The following is a 12,288-nucleotide window of genomic DNA, read 5'->3' on the forward strand; positions in this document are numbered from 1 at the left end:
ATAGAATAAATCATTCACTCTGGTATTTTTGAAAATGTAATTTAAAAGGATATAAAATTTTTCTTGGGCAGTTGTTTTCTGTAAAACATTTTTAACCTATTGAATCTAAGTAGTGAACTTGAGCATGGGCTCATCCACTTGGCCATACATAACCTTTTAGTGGCCACACTCATAAAGAAAAGTAACCTTCCCTTCCCCAGCAGCCATCAACTGCCAGTAGCTCCTCTGCCAGGAGTGGGGCCCTCCCTACTCTCTTCATGCTGAAATCTTTAACTGGTTAGATCTTGTGCAAGTTTTAAGTAGGTGACTATAGTTGCTATGGGTTATATGCAACCTCCAGGCCATGTGGAGAGGGCAGCATTTTATAACACTCCTCCCCATTCTTATTAAATTCTCTCTGCCTGGTCTCATCTAAGACTGAGCAAGCACTCAGTTGCTTATTCTCAGCACTTTGAACAGTAATGTGTCTGCATTAACCACTACCACTGCATTAAGAAGCTTCTCTCACCGAGTTCTTTAACCATATTGATTGTAGCTTAATGCCTCTATCATATTCACTGTCACTTCATTTTTTTCTCTTTTAATATGTAATCTATCATCTATCTGCGCTAATGAATCTAAACTTTTTCCAGATGCTGATATCTTTTCATTAGAAAAACCAAAATGTGCCCACTGTTACACTTTTTTAAATTCTAATGATTATGTTAAAAGACCTGTTCTCTTTTGTCAACTTAGAAAATCTTTGTTAGCATGCCTTTTTTTTAACAGTGCTTCTTCACCATTTCCTCGTCTTCTAGGATGTATATTAAACATGTTGTATCATGTCCCATGCATCTAAATATGAGTTTATGTGTTTACATCTTCTTGCCATCTCTTCTTCAAACTAAATATTTAATGGCTCACTATCTATTGTTCCTCAGTTAGGTCCACTTATTAATTTTATTTATCACATTTTTCAGTTTAGAAGTTCCATTTTTATAGAGCTCATTCTCCATCTGTAAATTAAAAAAAAAAAACATTTAAGTTATACTTACTTGAAAACTGGGTCCCCTGTTGTCCCGGATTTCCTCTTGGCTTTTTCATTCGTTTGGTTCTGGTTCTTACACGATCTGCTTATGTTTCAATGAATGATGGATGTTGTGCGTGAAAAGCTGAGTAATGTTACTGCTTCAAGAAGATAGTGTTCTTGAAGAGTTTGGGGATTACTGAAGATTGAATTCAAGGTTGGGAAGTAAGCCTCACTTTGGTTTGTCCTTGTTATGTGAAGACAGTTAATTTCAGGTTGTTTAGCATGTCAGCCTTACAGTCTGTGGCCTTGAAGGGTTGGATGTCAGGCTCTCCTCAAAAGGAGCTTGTCCCTTCAAATTTCCCAGTGTTGGTTTTTCTGTGTATCGTTACATGGCCATTTATTATTTCTACACTTTTTTTTTTCCAGTCTGGAGGGCTAATCTCAGTCAGTATATTTAGATCAGAAATTCTCAGTTCACATTTTCCATTATGTTAGGATTTTCCCAAAGCATGAAAAGGTTTTAAATTTTTAAACTAATTTATATGATAAAAATCTGTCTAAAGTAACACAAGTAATATTGAGTTCTGAAAACTTACAGGCCCTTCCTTGTTATACTGAATAATGCTTAATAAAACTGTTTAACTATAAAGTCAGCACATCTCCAAAACATATACAAATTATTAAGTATTATATAGTTGTTTGATAAATGATTTATAGTAGTTCACTCTATAGAAGAATTTGAACAAACATTGTATACTACCTACTATGTCATTAGACTTCAGAACAAGGTGTGTAAGAGAGATGGTGATTTTGATTTAATAGATGAAAAAATGACTAAAAAATTGAAAATATACAAAATTACAATAAAGAACATTTAAACCACCCTCAGTCTGCTTAGGGACAGGAATTAACTTTTTTTTTAAAGACCATTCCTATATATGTTTGAGTGCATGTACACAGTTTCTGCAAATAAGTTATGTGTAATTCTACTTCTGTGTTTTTATTTTCTTTTTATGGTATATTTTAATGTTAATTTATATTGCTCCTTAGTTTAAACCTTGAAAGGCTAATAAGATTTCAATTTCATAATTTTTATGCACATGACATCATAATCTGACATAATACCTACTTCTCTAAATTAAAAATTATGACAATCTTAAATTATACTTGGTGTTTTTAAAGTTGATATAAATTCTTTAATGTTTTTTAAGTTTCTTAATGCCTTTTTTGTTTATGTTCCAAGGCCAAACTGTTTTCAGATAGTAGTTCAGCACTTTAGTGAAGAACATTACATCTTTTACTTTGCAGGAGAAACTCCAGAACAAGCTGAGGTGAGATCACTATTTCCAAAACTATTGCGATCTGGGCTAGCCTAACTTCTTTCTTAACTAGGGTAGAAAACTACTATGGTACAGTTTTATGAAAGCATGTCTGAAACCTTAGTATGTTAATAAGTGAGAAACTGTCCAAGTTTTTGCTTTCTTTTCCTTTTTAACAAACAGTGAAGAATTATTAAGGATAAAAAGTACCATACTCTGAATTCAGTTGAGGCTAATCATTTTAAATCATTCTATTTTCCTAAGTTAGAGGTGTTCTCCATATAACCCAGAAGTAACCCAGCTAGTTGTAATATTTCTGGAAAGTTTAACTATATTTTGTATGAATATGACTATTTTTCTGAGAAGAATCTTTAAGAAACAAACGGGGTTAAAAGTGAATGACAGTCTCTTTGTTGACAATAGAGCATTGTCTGTCAGGCAAGGATATGAATCAGGTGGCCCTAGATAGGCCCCTTGACTTAAGTATTAGAGTAAGAGAACTACTATTATTTTGTTTTCATTTTGCTGAGATAGAAAATTATAGTGTAGTATATTCTGATACTAGAAATGGCAGTCTAGGGATAGAAATAATAATTAAATATAAAAATAAACTGATAATTGGATAAACTCATGTATGTTTCTTTGCAATACTGTTTTTTTTGTAGGACTGGATGAAAGGTCTGCAAGCATTTTGCAGTTTACGAAAAAGTAGCCCAGGGACATCTAATAAACGCCTTCGTCAGGTGAAATTTTATCATGTCTACAGTCTTATTTTCTATCACTTCGCTTTATTTTTTTCTATACATGCTATTTTTCCAACATTTCTTAAAAATAGAAAGATTTAGTCTTTCAAGCATTTTATAGCCTTGCTGTCACTTGTTTGACTTGATAGCAGATTGCTTTGTGGAACAGAATTCTTTATATTTGTACTCTGCTTCCTAGTCTACTGTGCCAACTTAAAAAAAAATAGATTGTCTTTCTGGTTACAATTCAAAAGCAGTAACAGAAACCCTTATTTTGTGTATCTTTTTCTTGCTTGGAAAATTATCTCAGGTAAAATGAAAGATACTTGTGAAAAGTTAATCATATTCACAGCAGGATCCTGTTTGTTTGCGATCGACTACACAATTTTTAGGAACTAGTCAGTCTTATTAAAATGTAAGCCTTGTGTATACTTTTGTTAATAGGAAGTTAAGCTAAGTTTCTTTATCTAGATATATACTGCATGATTACCTTTTCTTAATTGTTTTCATTGTTAGAGATAGGGGTTGTCTGTAGCCTAGGCTAGGTTCAGACTTGCATTAATCCTACACCAGTGTCCTAAATGCTAGGATAACAAGTGTGAACAACCATAACTGACTCATTTCTTGGGGATCACATCTTTCGTTGTTGCATTAAAATTACCCCTAGATAATTGGAAGTAGTCAAACTCTAATGTGGTTGGAATTTTGAAGAAAGTTAAGACATTGTATATTTATGGAGCAAAATGACCCCTATTAATGAATATTTTTAGTAACCTTGTTGAATTTAACAGATTTTTTTTTTTTTTTTTGATTTTTCGAGACAGGGTTTCTCTGTGGTTTTGGAGGCTGTCCTGGAACTCGCTTGGTAGTCCAGGCTGGTCTCGAACTCACAGAGATCCGCCTGCCTCTGCCTCCCGAGTGCTGGGATTAAAGGCGTGCGCCACCAACGCCCAGCTAACAGATTGTTTTATTGGAAGTATAAAAAGTTGTTCTTAGGTAACGACATACTATCTGTAGCAAATTTTGGCCTTTGTCCCAAGGACATTTAATTTTATATGTACTAATCCTTTATACACATGTAGTCTTCTACATTTTACATGTAAGGAAGGCAAGGATCAGAGACTGCCTTGTATGTTGAAGGTTACACAACTGAAGGTAGAGAGAAAGAGTAACTGTATTTTATAGTAGGAAGTAGATGAACAGTTCTGGCACCTACACTGGTGATACATTAATTTCTTAGAATGTGTCTTTTCTGTAGCATCATAAAATGAGTGGCTTAAGAAACTTAGCCTGGACTCTTTTAGAGCAGTAAAATCTTCACGAAGCATACATTGATATTTGGAGTTTTGAAATGGATGGTGACAGCTGATTAGCAAAGTTTATTTCTTGAACTACTAAGAAAAACAAATCACTGTTTTTATATACAGGTCTTGAAATATTGGGTATGAATTTTTCTGTTTTCTTTAGGTCAGCAGCCTTGTTTTACATATTGAAGAAGCCCACAAACTCCCAGTAAAACACTTTACTAATCCATATTGTAATATCTACCTGAATAGCGTCCAAGTAGCAAAAACTCATGCAAGGGAGGGGCAAAACCCAGTATGGTCAGAGGAATTTGTTTTTGAGTAAGTCCTATTTTATCATATTCAATCCATTTTTAGAGTCATGTTTCCTATTGTTTATAAATAAAATTATCTAAGTTCCTGTTATTTGTCAGGTGTTAGGTGTTTCAGTAGTTTTTTTTGTTGGATTTCTCATCTTTATTAATGTCTTTGGATTACTGAAAAGTATTGAGAAAATGTTTTCTATATTTTCTAGAGCTTGATTTAATTGGTTATTAGTGGTTTAGGAAGTTTTAAGAGTAGTTACCAGTATTCTTGTGTAACAGGTTATATAAATCTGATATTAAATGTAACACTGAATTTTTAAACAGAGATATCTAATTTTTCTCCTTTCTTCTTAGTGATCTTCCTCCTGATATCAATAGATTTGAAATCACGCTCAGTAATAAAACAAAGAAAAGCAAAGATCCAGATATCTGTAAGTTGATTAAAAAGCTTTCTAAAGTAATGAAAGTATGTTGTATATATTGTCTTAAGATGGAGATGAGAAACATGCTGTGCAGTATACTACTAACCATTGACTGCTCAGGAGACTATTAAGGAAAGAACAAAATGGCTAAAGTATATGTACTGTAGACCTTACTGTTTAAAATACACAAATCTACTCTTCCTTTCCCCAAAGAATAGGACAAGAAAATGGTAGTGGTGATCATTTCTATTTTTTAACTTCCCCTTATTTCCTACTTAAAATATTAAAGGTTCCATTCAGACTAGAGATGTAGCTCAATGTTAGAGTATTTGTGTATTATGCAGTAGTCTGGAGACTAATCCCTAGCTCTAGAATATTTAGCTGTGCTGTTTTCTGTTGTAATAGCCAACACTCTGTCCCTATTCTGAGCAGCACACTTCTTCCTATCCTGTTGGTAGGACAGATGGCAGTGGTTTAGTGATTCTAATCAGGGTGAATTAGGTTAATAAGCCTTCTTACAACTCAGGCTTTTAGGGTAAGCAATGATATGTACTGACAGACAAATCAAAACCTGAAGCTCTCTGAATAAATGTTTATTCTGTAATTGCTTATATTTGTATGTGTTTCTCTATTGCTTATATGATAAAATGGCACAGTAATGGCACAGAAAGAAAGCCATACTTGTTTGGATTGTGGTCTTTATTGCTTTACCTTTTTAACCTGCCTTGCTAACTCAACTCACAGGTTCCTGTCTGGAATGGATTTTTAACTCCCTTAGGCTGTTATGTATCTTTGTGTCTGAAAGTATTATCCACTGTTGTAGTACTTACCCCACTGCATCCTCTTTGATAGCTTAAGACATTCTCCATGCACGTCAGACACCATGTCTTAATCATTTCTTAATCCCATATTCCCAACCTATGACTGAATGTCACGTTGCAGGCCTTTAGTAAATGAAAAGAATAACCAGACCAGTTAAGTATTGGCTTTGTGATGTTATTGAAGCTTGGTTAATGAAAAACATTAAAAACCATTGATAAAACTTTATTGAGAAAATGTATGACCATAGTGGTCTTTCTTTTGTAGTATTTATGCGATGCCAGTTGAGCAGGTTACAGAAAGGACATGCCACAGATGAATGGTTTCTACTCAGCTCCCATATACCACTAAAAGGTATTGAACCAGGATCCCTGCGTGTTCGAGCACGCTACTCTATGGAAAAAATCATGCCAGAAGAAGAGTACAGTGAATTTAAAGAGGTACTATATTAAACATAAATGTTAACTATTTAATAAAAATCCATCAAGCTAAATAGTAATGTCTTAGACTAGTAGCATGCTAGTAGCCAGAGATAAAAAACAAGGCTAGAAACATATAGGCTATAAACGTACTCCATTGTTAACAATTGTATTCAGTAGATAATATTCTTTTACCATCCCATTGGTGTCCAATGATACATAATGCTACATACTTTCACAGTCTTCTTTTATGTCATTTTTAGCTTATACTACAAAAGGAACTTCATGTAGTCTATGCTTTATCACACGTATGTGGACAAGACCGAACACTACTAGCCAGCATCCTACTGAAGATTTTTCTTCATGAAAAGCTTGAATCATTGTTGCTATGCACACTAAATGACAGAGAGATAAGTATGGAAGGTAATATATGGATGTGTGATACTTTGAAAAATACAAAAATATATATGATTTTATATATCAAACATGTGGGCTCTGTCTTTAGTGTATTAAACTGGAGATTGTAAACTTAAATCATTTTACAAAGTATCTGAGATTCTTTATTATGGGAATGGGTTGCTATTTTCTAATTCTCTCACGGCAGAGTAAGTATTAGAAGCTGTAAGAAAATGATTTCTTTAACCAGACTCAACGTGTGATTATCAACAATAGCATAGGATTTATCATATTACATCAGTTTTTACTTAGTCTATGAGAAGTTAGATGTCATCCATATTTCTAGATTTATAGCAGTTCCGAGGCTAACGAATATCACTATGCTTTGCACAGCTTAATGTATTTATTTCTTCTCATTGATATTTATGTAAAATGTACATGACTTAAGTTGTATTAATACAGTTCTGTTAAGGTACTCTAACCTGCATTTTGTGTGTAGATGAAGCCACTACCCTGTTTCGAGCTACAACACTTGCTAGTACCTTGATGGAGCAGTACATGAAAGCCACTGCCACACAATTTGTTCACCATGCTTTAAAAGACTCCATTTTAAAGATAATGGAAAGCAAACAGTCATGTGAGGTAGGAATTTATTGTTTAATATTTGCAGCCATTTTAATGAGAACTTTTAACAGATTATAGCTCTGGGAAAGTACATTTCTAAAATTTGTCAATGCAGTTATGCCCTCTGTAATAGATTTATAACACGCCCCACACACACACCGTGCACATGTGTGCACACACTTGGCATTTCTCCTAATTACTACTGTTGATCAAGTATACCTTGCTTTAAGAAAATGTAAACATAAATTGAACATTTTTCCAAGGGACTTTTGTTGTACGTGTTCTGTTACTCTAAAAAAAGTTGTTTTGAAACTTTGGGACAATAGTATATACAATAAGGTATCTTTAGGATGGAACCTAAGTCTAAGCATGAAATATATTTGTGACTGAAGTTCATTTGACACAGTTCTAGGAGGCTTGTTTTATGATTTTGGCCCATCATGTGAAGTCAGATGCGGAATTTCCCATTTATAGTGTCCTGTTGGCACCCAAGTCACACCTAAGGATGCTAACATCTTTTCCTTAGAGAGCTCTATAGTAGTTCTGAAGATCAGGATGAAAAGAATAATAATCTTTTTAAGATGATTAAGGTTTCAGTGTGAGTTCATAAGCAACCATGCAGTCATAAGTAGAATCATGCAAAACTATTCTATTTCATGGATGCTACAGAACAGTTACAAAGGAAGACAGTATAAAACTTTATGCTTGGTGGATACAGTGTTAGTAAAATAAGGAAATACTTTTTTTTAACACTTGGAACAGGCGATCGGTAATTCCAGCATTACTTACTATGAAAATCGACAAAAGTCCTTCAGATATCTGGCAGATCAGAACATACTGATTGGGGGTGCAGTGTACTTGAAAAGTTCTGAGAAGAGATTACGATTCTACTTAAACATTTTGACTATTTTCCTTAGCCCCTACTTTGAACCTCATTAAAAACAGTTTTGTTTTGTTTTTCCTTTTTAATGTTCACTTGAGTATCTGGGAATGGATGTTTAGCAAACATATTGAATTTGCATTTGTGGAACAGTTTGACAGCTTGGAAAAAAAATAACTGGTCATTTGCCATGATTTATCTGAATTGATAATCACTAAAATGAATTTGTATTGATTTGTTCCTTCTCTTAGTTAAGTCCATCAAAGTTAGAAAAGAATGAAGATGTGAACACTAATTTAGCACACCTATTGAACATACTTTCAGAGCTTGTGGAGAAAATATTCATGGCTTCAGAAATACTCCCACCGTAAGTTGTCAAATTATTTGCAAAAAATCAACTAATCTGTTTTCTTTTAATGAATGCTTTCTTGGTATTATACTCAGATTTTCAATACTTAAAAGATGGATTATGAACTGTGTGTGGATGGTGCATGCCTTTAATCCCAGCACTTGAGAGGCAGAGGCAGGCAAATTTGTGAGTTTGAGACAGCCACGGCTACACAGAGAAACCCTGTCTCAACCCGCACCCCCCTCCCCACACACAGAAAAAGATGAATTATGTTTAAGGAAAAAAGAGTAAATGTTAAGGCAGCCAGAATAAAACACCTGTCAATATTCCCAGTATTGGAGTGGTTTGGGAGTTTGGGCCAGCCTGGGCTACATACCAAGATCCTGTCTCCCAAAAAGGGAAAATAGAAACACATACGTTTACAAATTAAACTATGTTTAGATGGACTGAGTAAGTCTGGCTTATACTGTATCTTAGTGAATGAATGAATAAATGACATGTGTCAGATATGCAGACAGTATCTGTAAATCTAGTTTCTAGTCTTGCCTAACATCAGAGTCCCAGGAAACAAAAGCCAAAGTCACATAGGTACACAAGATACCAGTGCCATGTCTGCTTACAATTCAGTATGAATAAATTCACTTGTTTAGATGGAAGAAGTCAAAATAATAGAACAAGTACAACTTTAATTCCTCTGTATCTCTTGTCTAATAACGTGTTTTATACTTTAACACAAATTAAAATCAGTGGAGTCAATCTTACTGCATTATGTTTGTATTTATCTTAATAAATGTCCTTATTGCTTTTGACAAAATATCTTTCTGAGATGAACAGATCAAATGTATTACAATATGGTATATTGGTTGGTAAATTAAAATTTTGGTTACCAGTAGATTATCATTATGATACTTCCTGAGATGTTTATGTTATTTTGGCAGGACACTGAGATATATTTATGGGTGTTTACAGAAATCTGTTCAGCGTAAGTGGCCTACAAATAACACCATGAGAACAAGAGTTGTTAGGTAAGAGTCACTCTTTCATTTGTCATAGTCACTGTATGCATCACACACTGATTTGTTTGTGTATGTAGGCAGAGATAGAGGAAATTAGTGCTTGGAGAAGTGCAGTAGTTGAACCATCTAGGTTTTAATTGATTAGTAACATCTTTGATTTCAGGCTCTCATTTATTCTGTTTATCACATTAGGAACTGCTTTGGCAACTAATGAAATCTGAGAGATCATATATGGACTTAATTAAATTATTTGCTTAAGTTATAAACTGTTAGGAACTAAACAGAACCAAAGCAAAACTCCTACAACCACCTAATATGATTAATATTGTTCAACAATTTGTTAAACATATCTCAGTCACTACAAAGTACCTAGATATTTAGTAGAAATAAATCAAATATAGTTTTCTAGTGCTTTTGGAAAGTACATATTACCAGTCACTTTACATATGGTTTTACATTTCTAATGTCAATTTTGTAGGCAGACAGAATTTCTATTAGTGACCTAAGGGCATAGCTCTGAAGTAAGGCACTAGATTAACACTGAGAGGGCCTGGATTTGATTCTACCCTAAATAAAATTCTACACTAAGACAAACTGAAGAACTGTAGGAAGAAAGACAAAGTGTTCTGGTAAACTAATACAACAGGGAATCTGCTAATTGAATTTAATGTGACAAGGTGCTTTAGAAGTTTTTCATACCTGAAGTCGATCTTCCTTCCTTAAAGTTTTAAATTGTGTAGCAATCATGTAATTTAATATAAAATTACCTTAAAAATTCAGAAATAATGTTGCCAGTTCAGGTTTCTAGTTAAGTATTAAGATACTTTCAGTAAACCTTATATATAGGAGCTTTCTTTAAGAAGAAATATAAAAAAGGTGAAGTTATTAGTTCTATAATTATAGAAGGAATTTTATAAACTGTGGGGACGAATGCTTGCCAAAGTTAGTTATTAACAACATATACTTAATATCACTGACTGAAAGAGGCAGAGTAGGATATCTTTATAAGCTTACATTAACGACAGAACTTTCAACTGTTGTGCGTGTTTTAATTTGTTAAGGATTCATTGATAGTTACAGTATATGCCAGTGTTGTCAGCAGTATTGATACAGCCGTCTTAATTCATACTCATGGACTTTTCTGTTTAAATAAAGTTTGAAAGACAAGCAAGAAAGTAGGTAATTTGGAACCTTACAGAACTGTTACCTGATTTGTAAAAGGTTTATTTTAATCCTTATAATCTTATTGCAGTCTCAGTGTCCTAATACACTACTTTGCCTAACAAAAATACAATTTACTCATCTGCAATAAGCAGCTGAGAGAGTAATTGCAAACTTCCAAAGTTAATCTGAAATTATGCTTGCCTTACAGCTTTCTTAATGACTTTATTTGGGCTTCCTCGTGTTGAAAATAAAGATTATGGTTCTAAGTTTAATTTTTATATGTTTGTATTTTAAATACATAGTTTTCTAAAAAACTTTTCCCTCCCAATTAGTGGTTTTGTTTTTCTTCGGCTTATCTGCCCCGCTATCCTGAGTCCTCGGATGTTTAATATCATTTCAGGTAATTACCTTTTAATAAACTTTGAAATGGGACAAGTCTCAGTACTTTCATAGTATTTGAAAAAGAAAAAATTCTTGAAGTCAGAATTTAAAAAAGTACACTAAAGCACTATTCCCTGCTTTCTTTTAATATTAAAGATGTTAGGTTTTGTTTTTTGGTCCCTATGAATTTTATTTAAAAAGTTTTCATTATATTTATCTTAAGCACATAAGTGTATGTGTACAGGCATTTCAGGCATTTGCTTGCCATGATGCATACACAGGGGTCAGAGGATAATTTCTGGGAGGTGATTGTCATCAGGTCACTAGGCTTGGTAGCAGCACTGAGATACCTTGCTGGCTCTTGCACTCCCAATGTTTTCAGGTTAGGAAGCCCTTCTATCTTGTCCAATGTCTACATCAGGTTGCTGTAAGCTGAACTTCTTTTAAGATGCATTAGTAGTTTGTGAACATTAACATAGAAGGTAGCCCAGATTCTTCCAGTTATAGAACATAAATTGACCATTTTATTTTCTAAGCTTGATTCCCATTTTGCTTTTCATTCATTGCCCATTATGGAAGTTTTCAGATGTGTAAACTTAAAAGAAAGTGTTAATATAATTTAATGTCATAATGAGACAATATTAATGGAAGGAAACTGTTGAGGGAGATCAATGCAATAGGGAATACATTTATTTACCAGAATAAGAACTTGCACACAAAGGCTGGGGAGTCAGAAGCATGGCAGACTTCCAGAGGAAGAGAAGAGGGATTTTCTTTCACTTCCTTTTATCTTCACCTGTCCTAAATTTCCTTATCCTGCCCTTAGGTAGCTTTGTGGGGCTCACCCCTACAATTCCCCTTTTAGTCTAAACAGAAGACTTAAATTTGATACACACTCAAACATATACAACATATATACAGAGGGTGATAAGTAAGTTATAATGTACTTATATACTAAGCTAAACGTATCTATTCCATCTAAATTCTAAACTTTTTTATACTAATTATTTGAAGCTCAAAGCTGTATTAAAAATTATTTGAGCTGGAAATGCATTATGTAGTTACAGAACATAGGAAGCTGAGGCACAAAGGTCAAGGCCAGCCTAGACTATTTAGCTAGACCATGTCAGCACAATGG

The 12,288-nt window shown here is 33.7% G+C and overlaps 1 protein-coding gene across 3 annotated transcripts in view; it reads left to right on the plus strand.

Moving 5' to 3' along the window:
* The window catches only part of Rasa1 (RAS p21 protein activator 1), a 76,149-nt gene that overhangs the window by 57,214 nt on the left and 6,647 nt on the right, over nucleotides 1-12,288 (plus strand). For all 3 annotated transcript variants that reach the window (XR_005869873.1, XM_005065683.4, XM_021223472.2), the window contains exons 12-21: nucleotides 2,253-2,340; nucleotides 2,994-3,071; nucleotides 4,539-4,696; nucleotides 5,035-5,111; nucleotides 6,189-6,361; nucleotides 6,604-6,763; nucleotides 7,236-7,378; nucleotides 8,492-8,607; nucleotides 9,528-9,614; nucleotides 11,102-11,169. Coding sequence is in view for 2 of the 3 variants with exons in the window: in XM_005065683.4 (XP_005065740.1) it covers nucleotides 2,253-2,340; nucleotides 2,994-3,071; nucleotides 4,539-4,696; nucleotides 5,035-5,111; nucleotides 6,189-6,361; nucleotides 6,604-6,763; nucleotides 7,236-7,378; nucleotides 8,492-8,607; nucleotides 9,528-9,614; nucleotides 11,102-11,169 (1,148 nt within the window). In the remaining variant the exon portion in view is untranslated. The remainder of the gene's footprint in view (nucleotides 1-2,252; nucleotides 2,341-2,993; nucleotides 3,072-4,538; nucleotides 4,697-5,034; nucleotides 5,112-6,188; nucleotides 6,362-6,603; nucleotides 6,764-7,235; nucleotides 7,379-8,491; nucleotides 8,608-9,527; nucleotides 9,615-11,101; nucleotides 11,170-12,288) is intronic.

The sequence above is a fragment of the Mesocricetus auratus genome, unplaced genomic scaffold, assembly GCF_017639785.1.
Source record: "Mesocricetus auratus isolate SY011 unplaced genomic scaffold, BCM_Maur_2.0 Super-Scaffold_100020, whole genome shotgun sequence".
Taxonomy (NCBI): domain Eukaryota; kingdom Metazoa; phylum Chordata; class Mammalia; order Rodentia; family Cricetidae; genus Mesocricetus; species Mesocricetus auratus.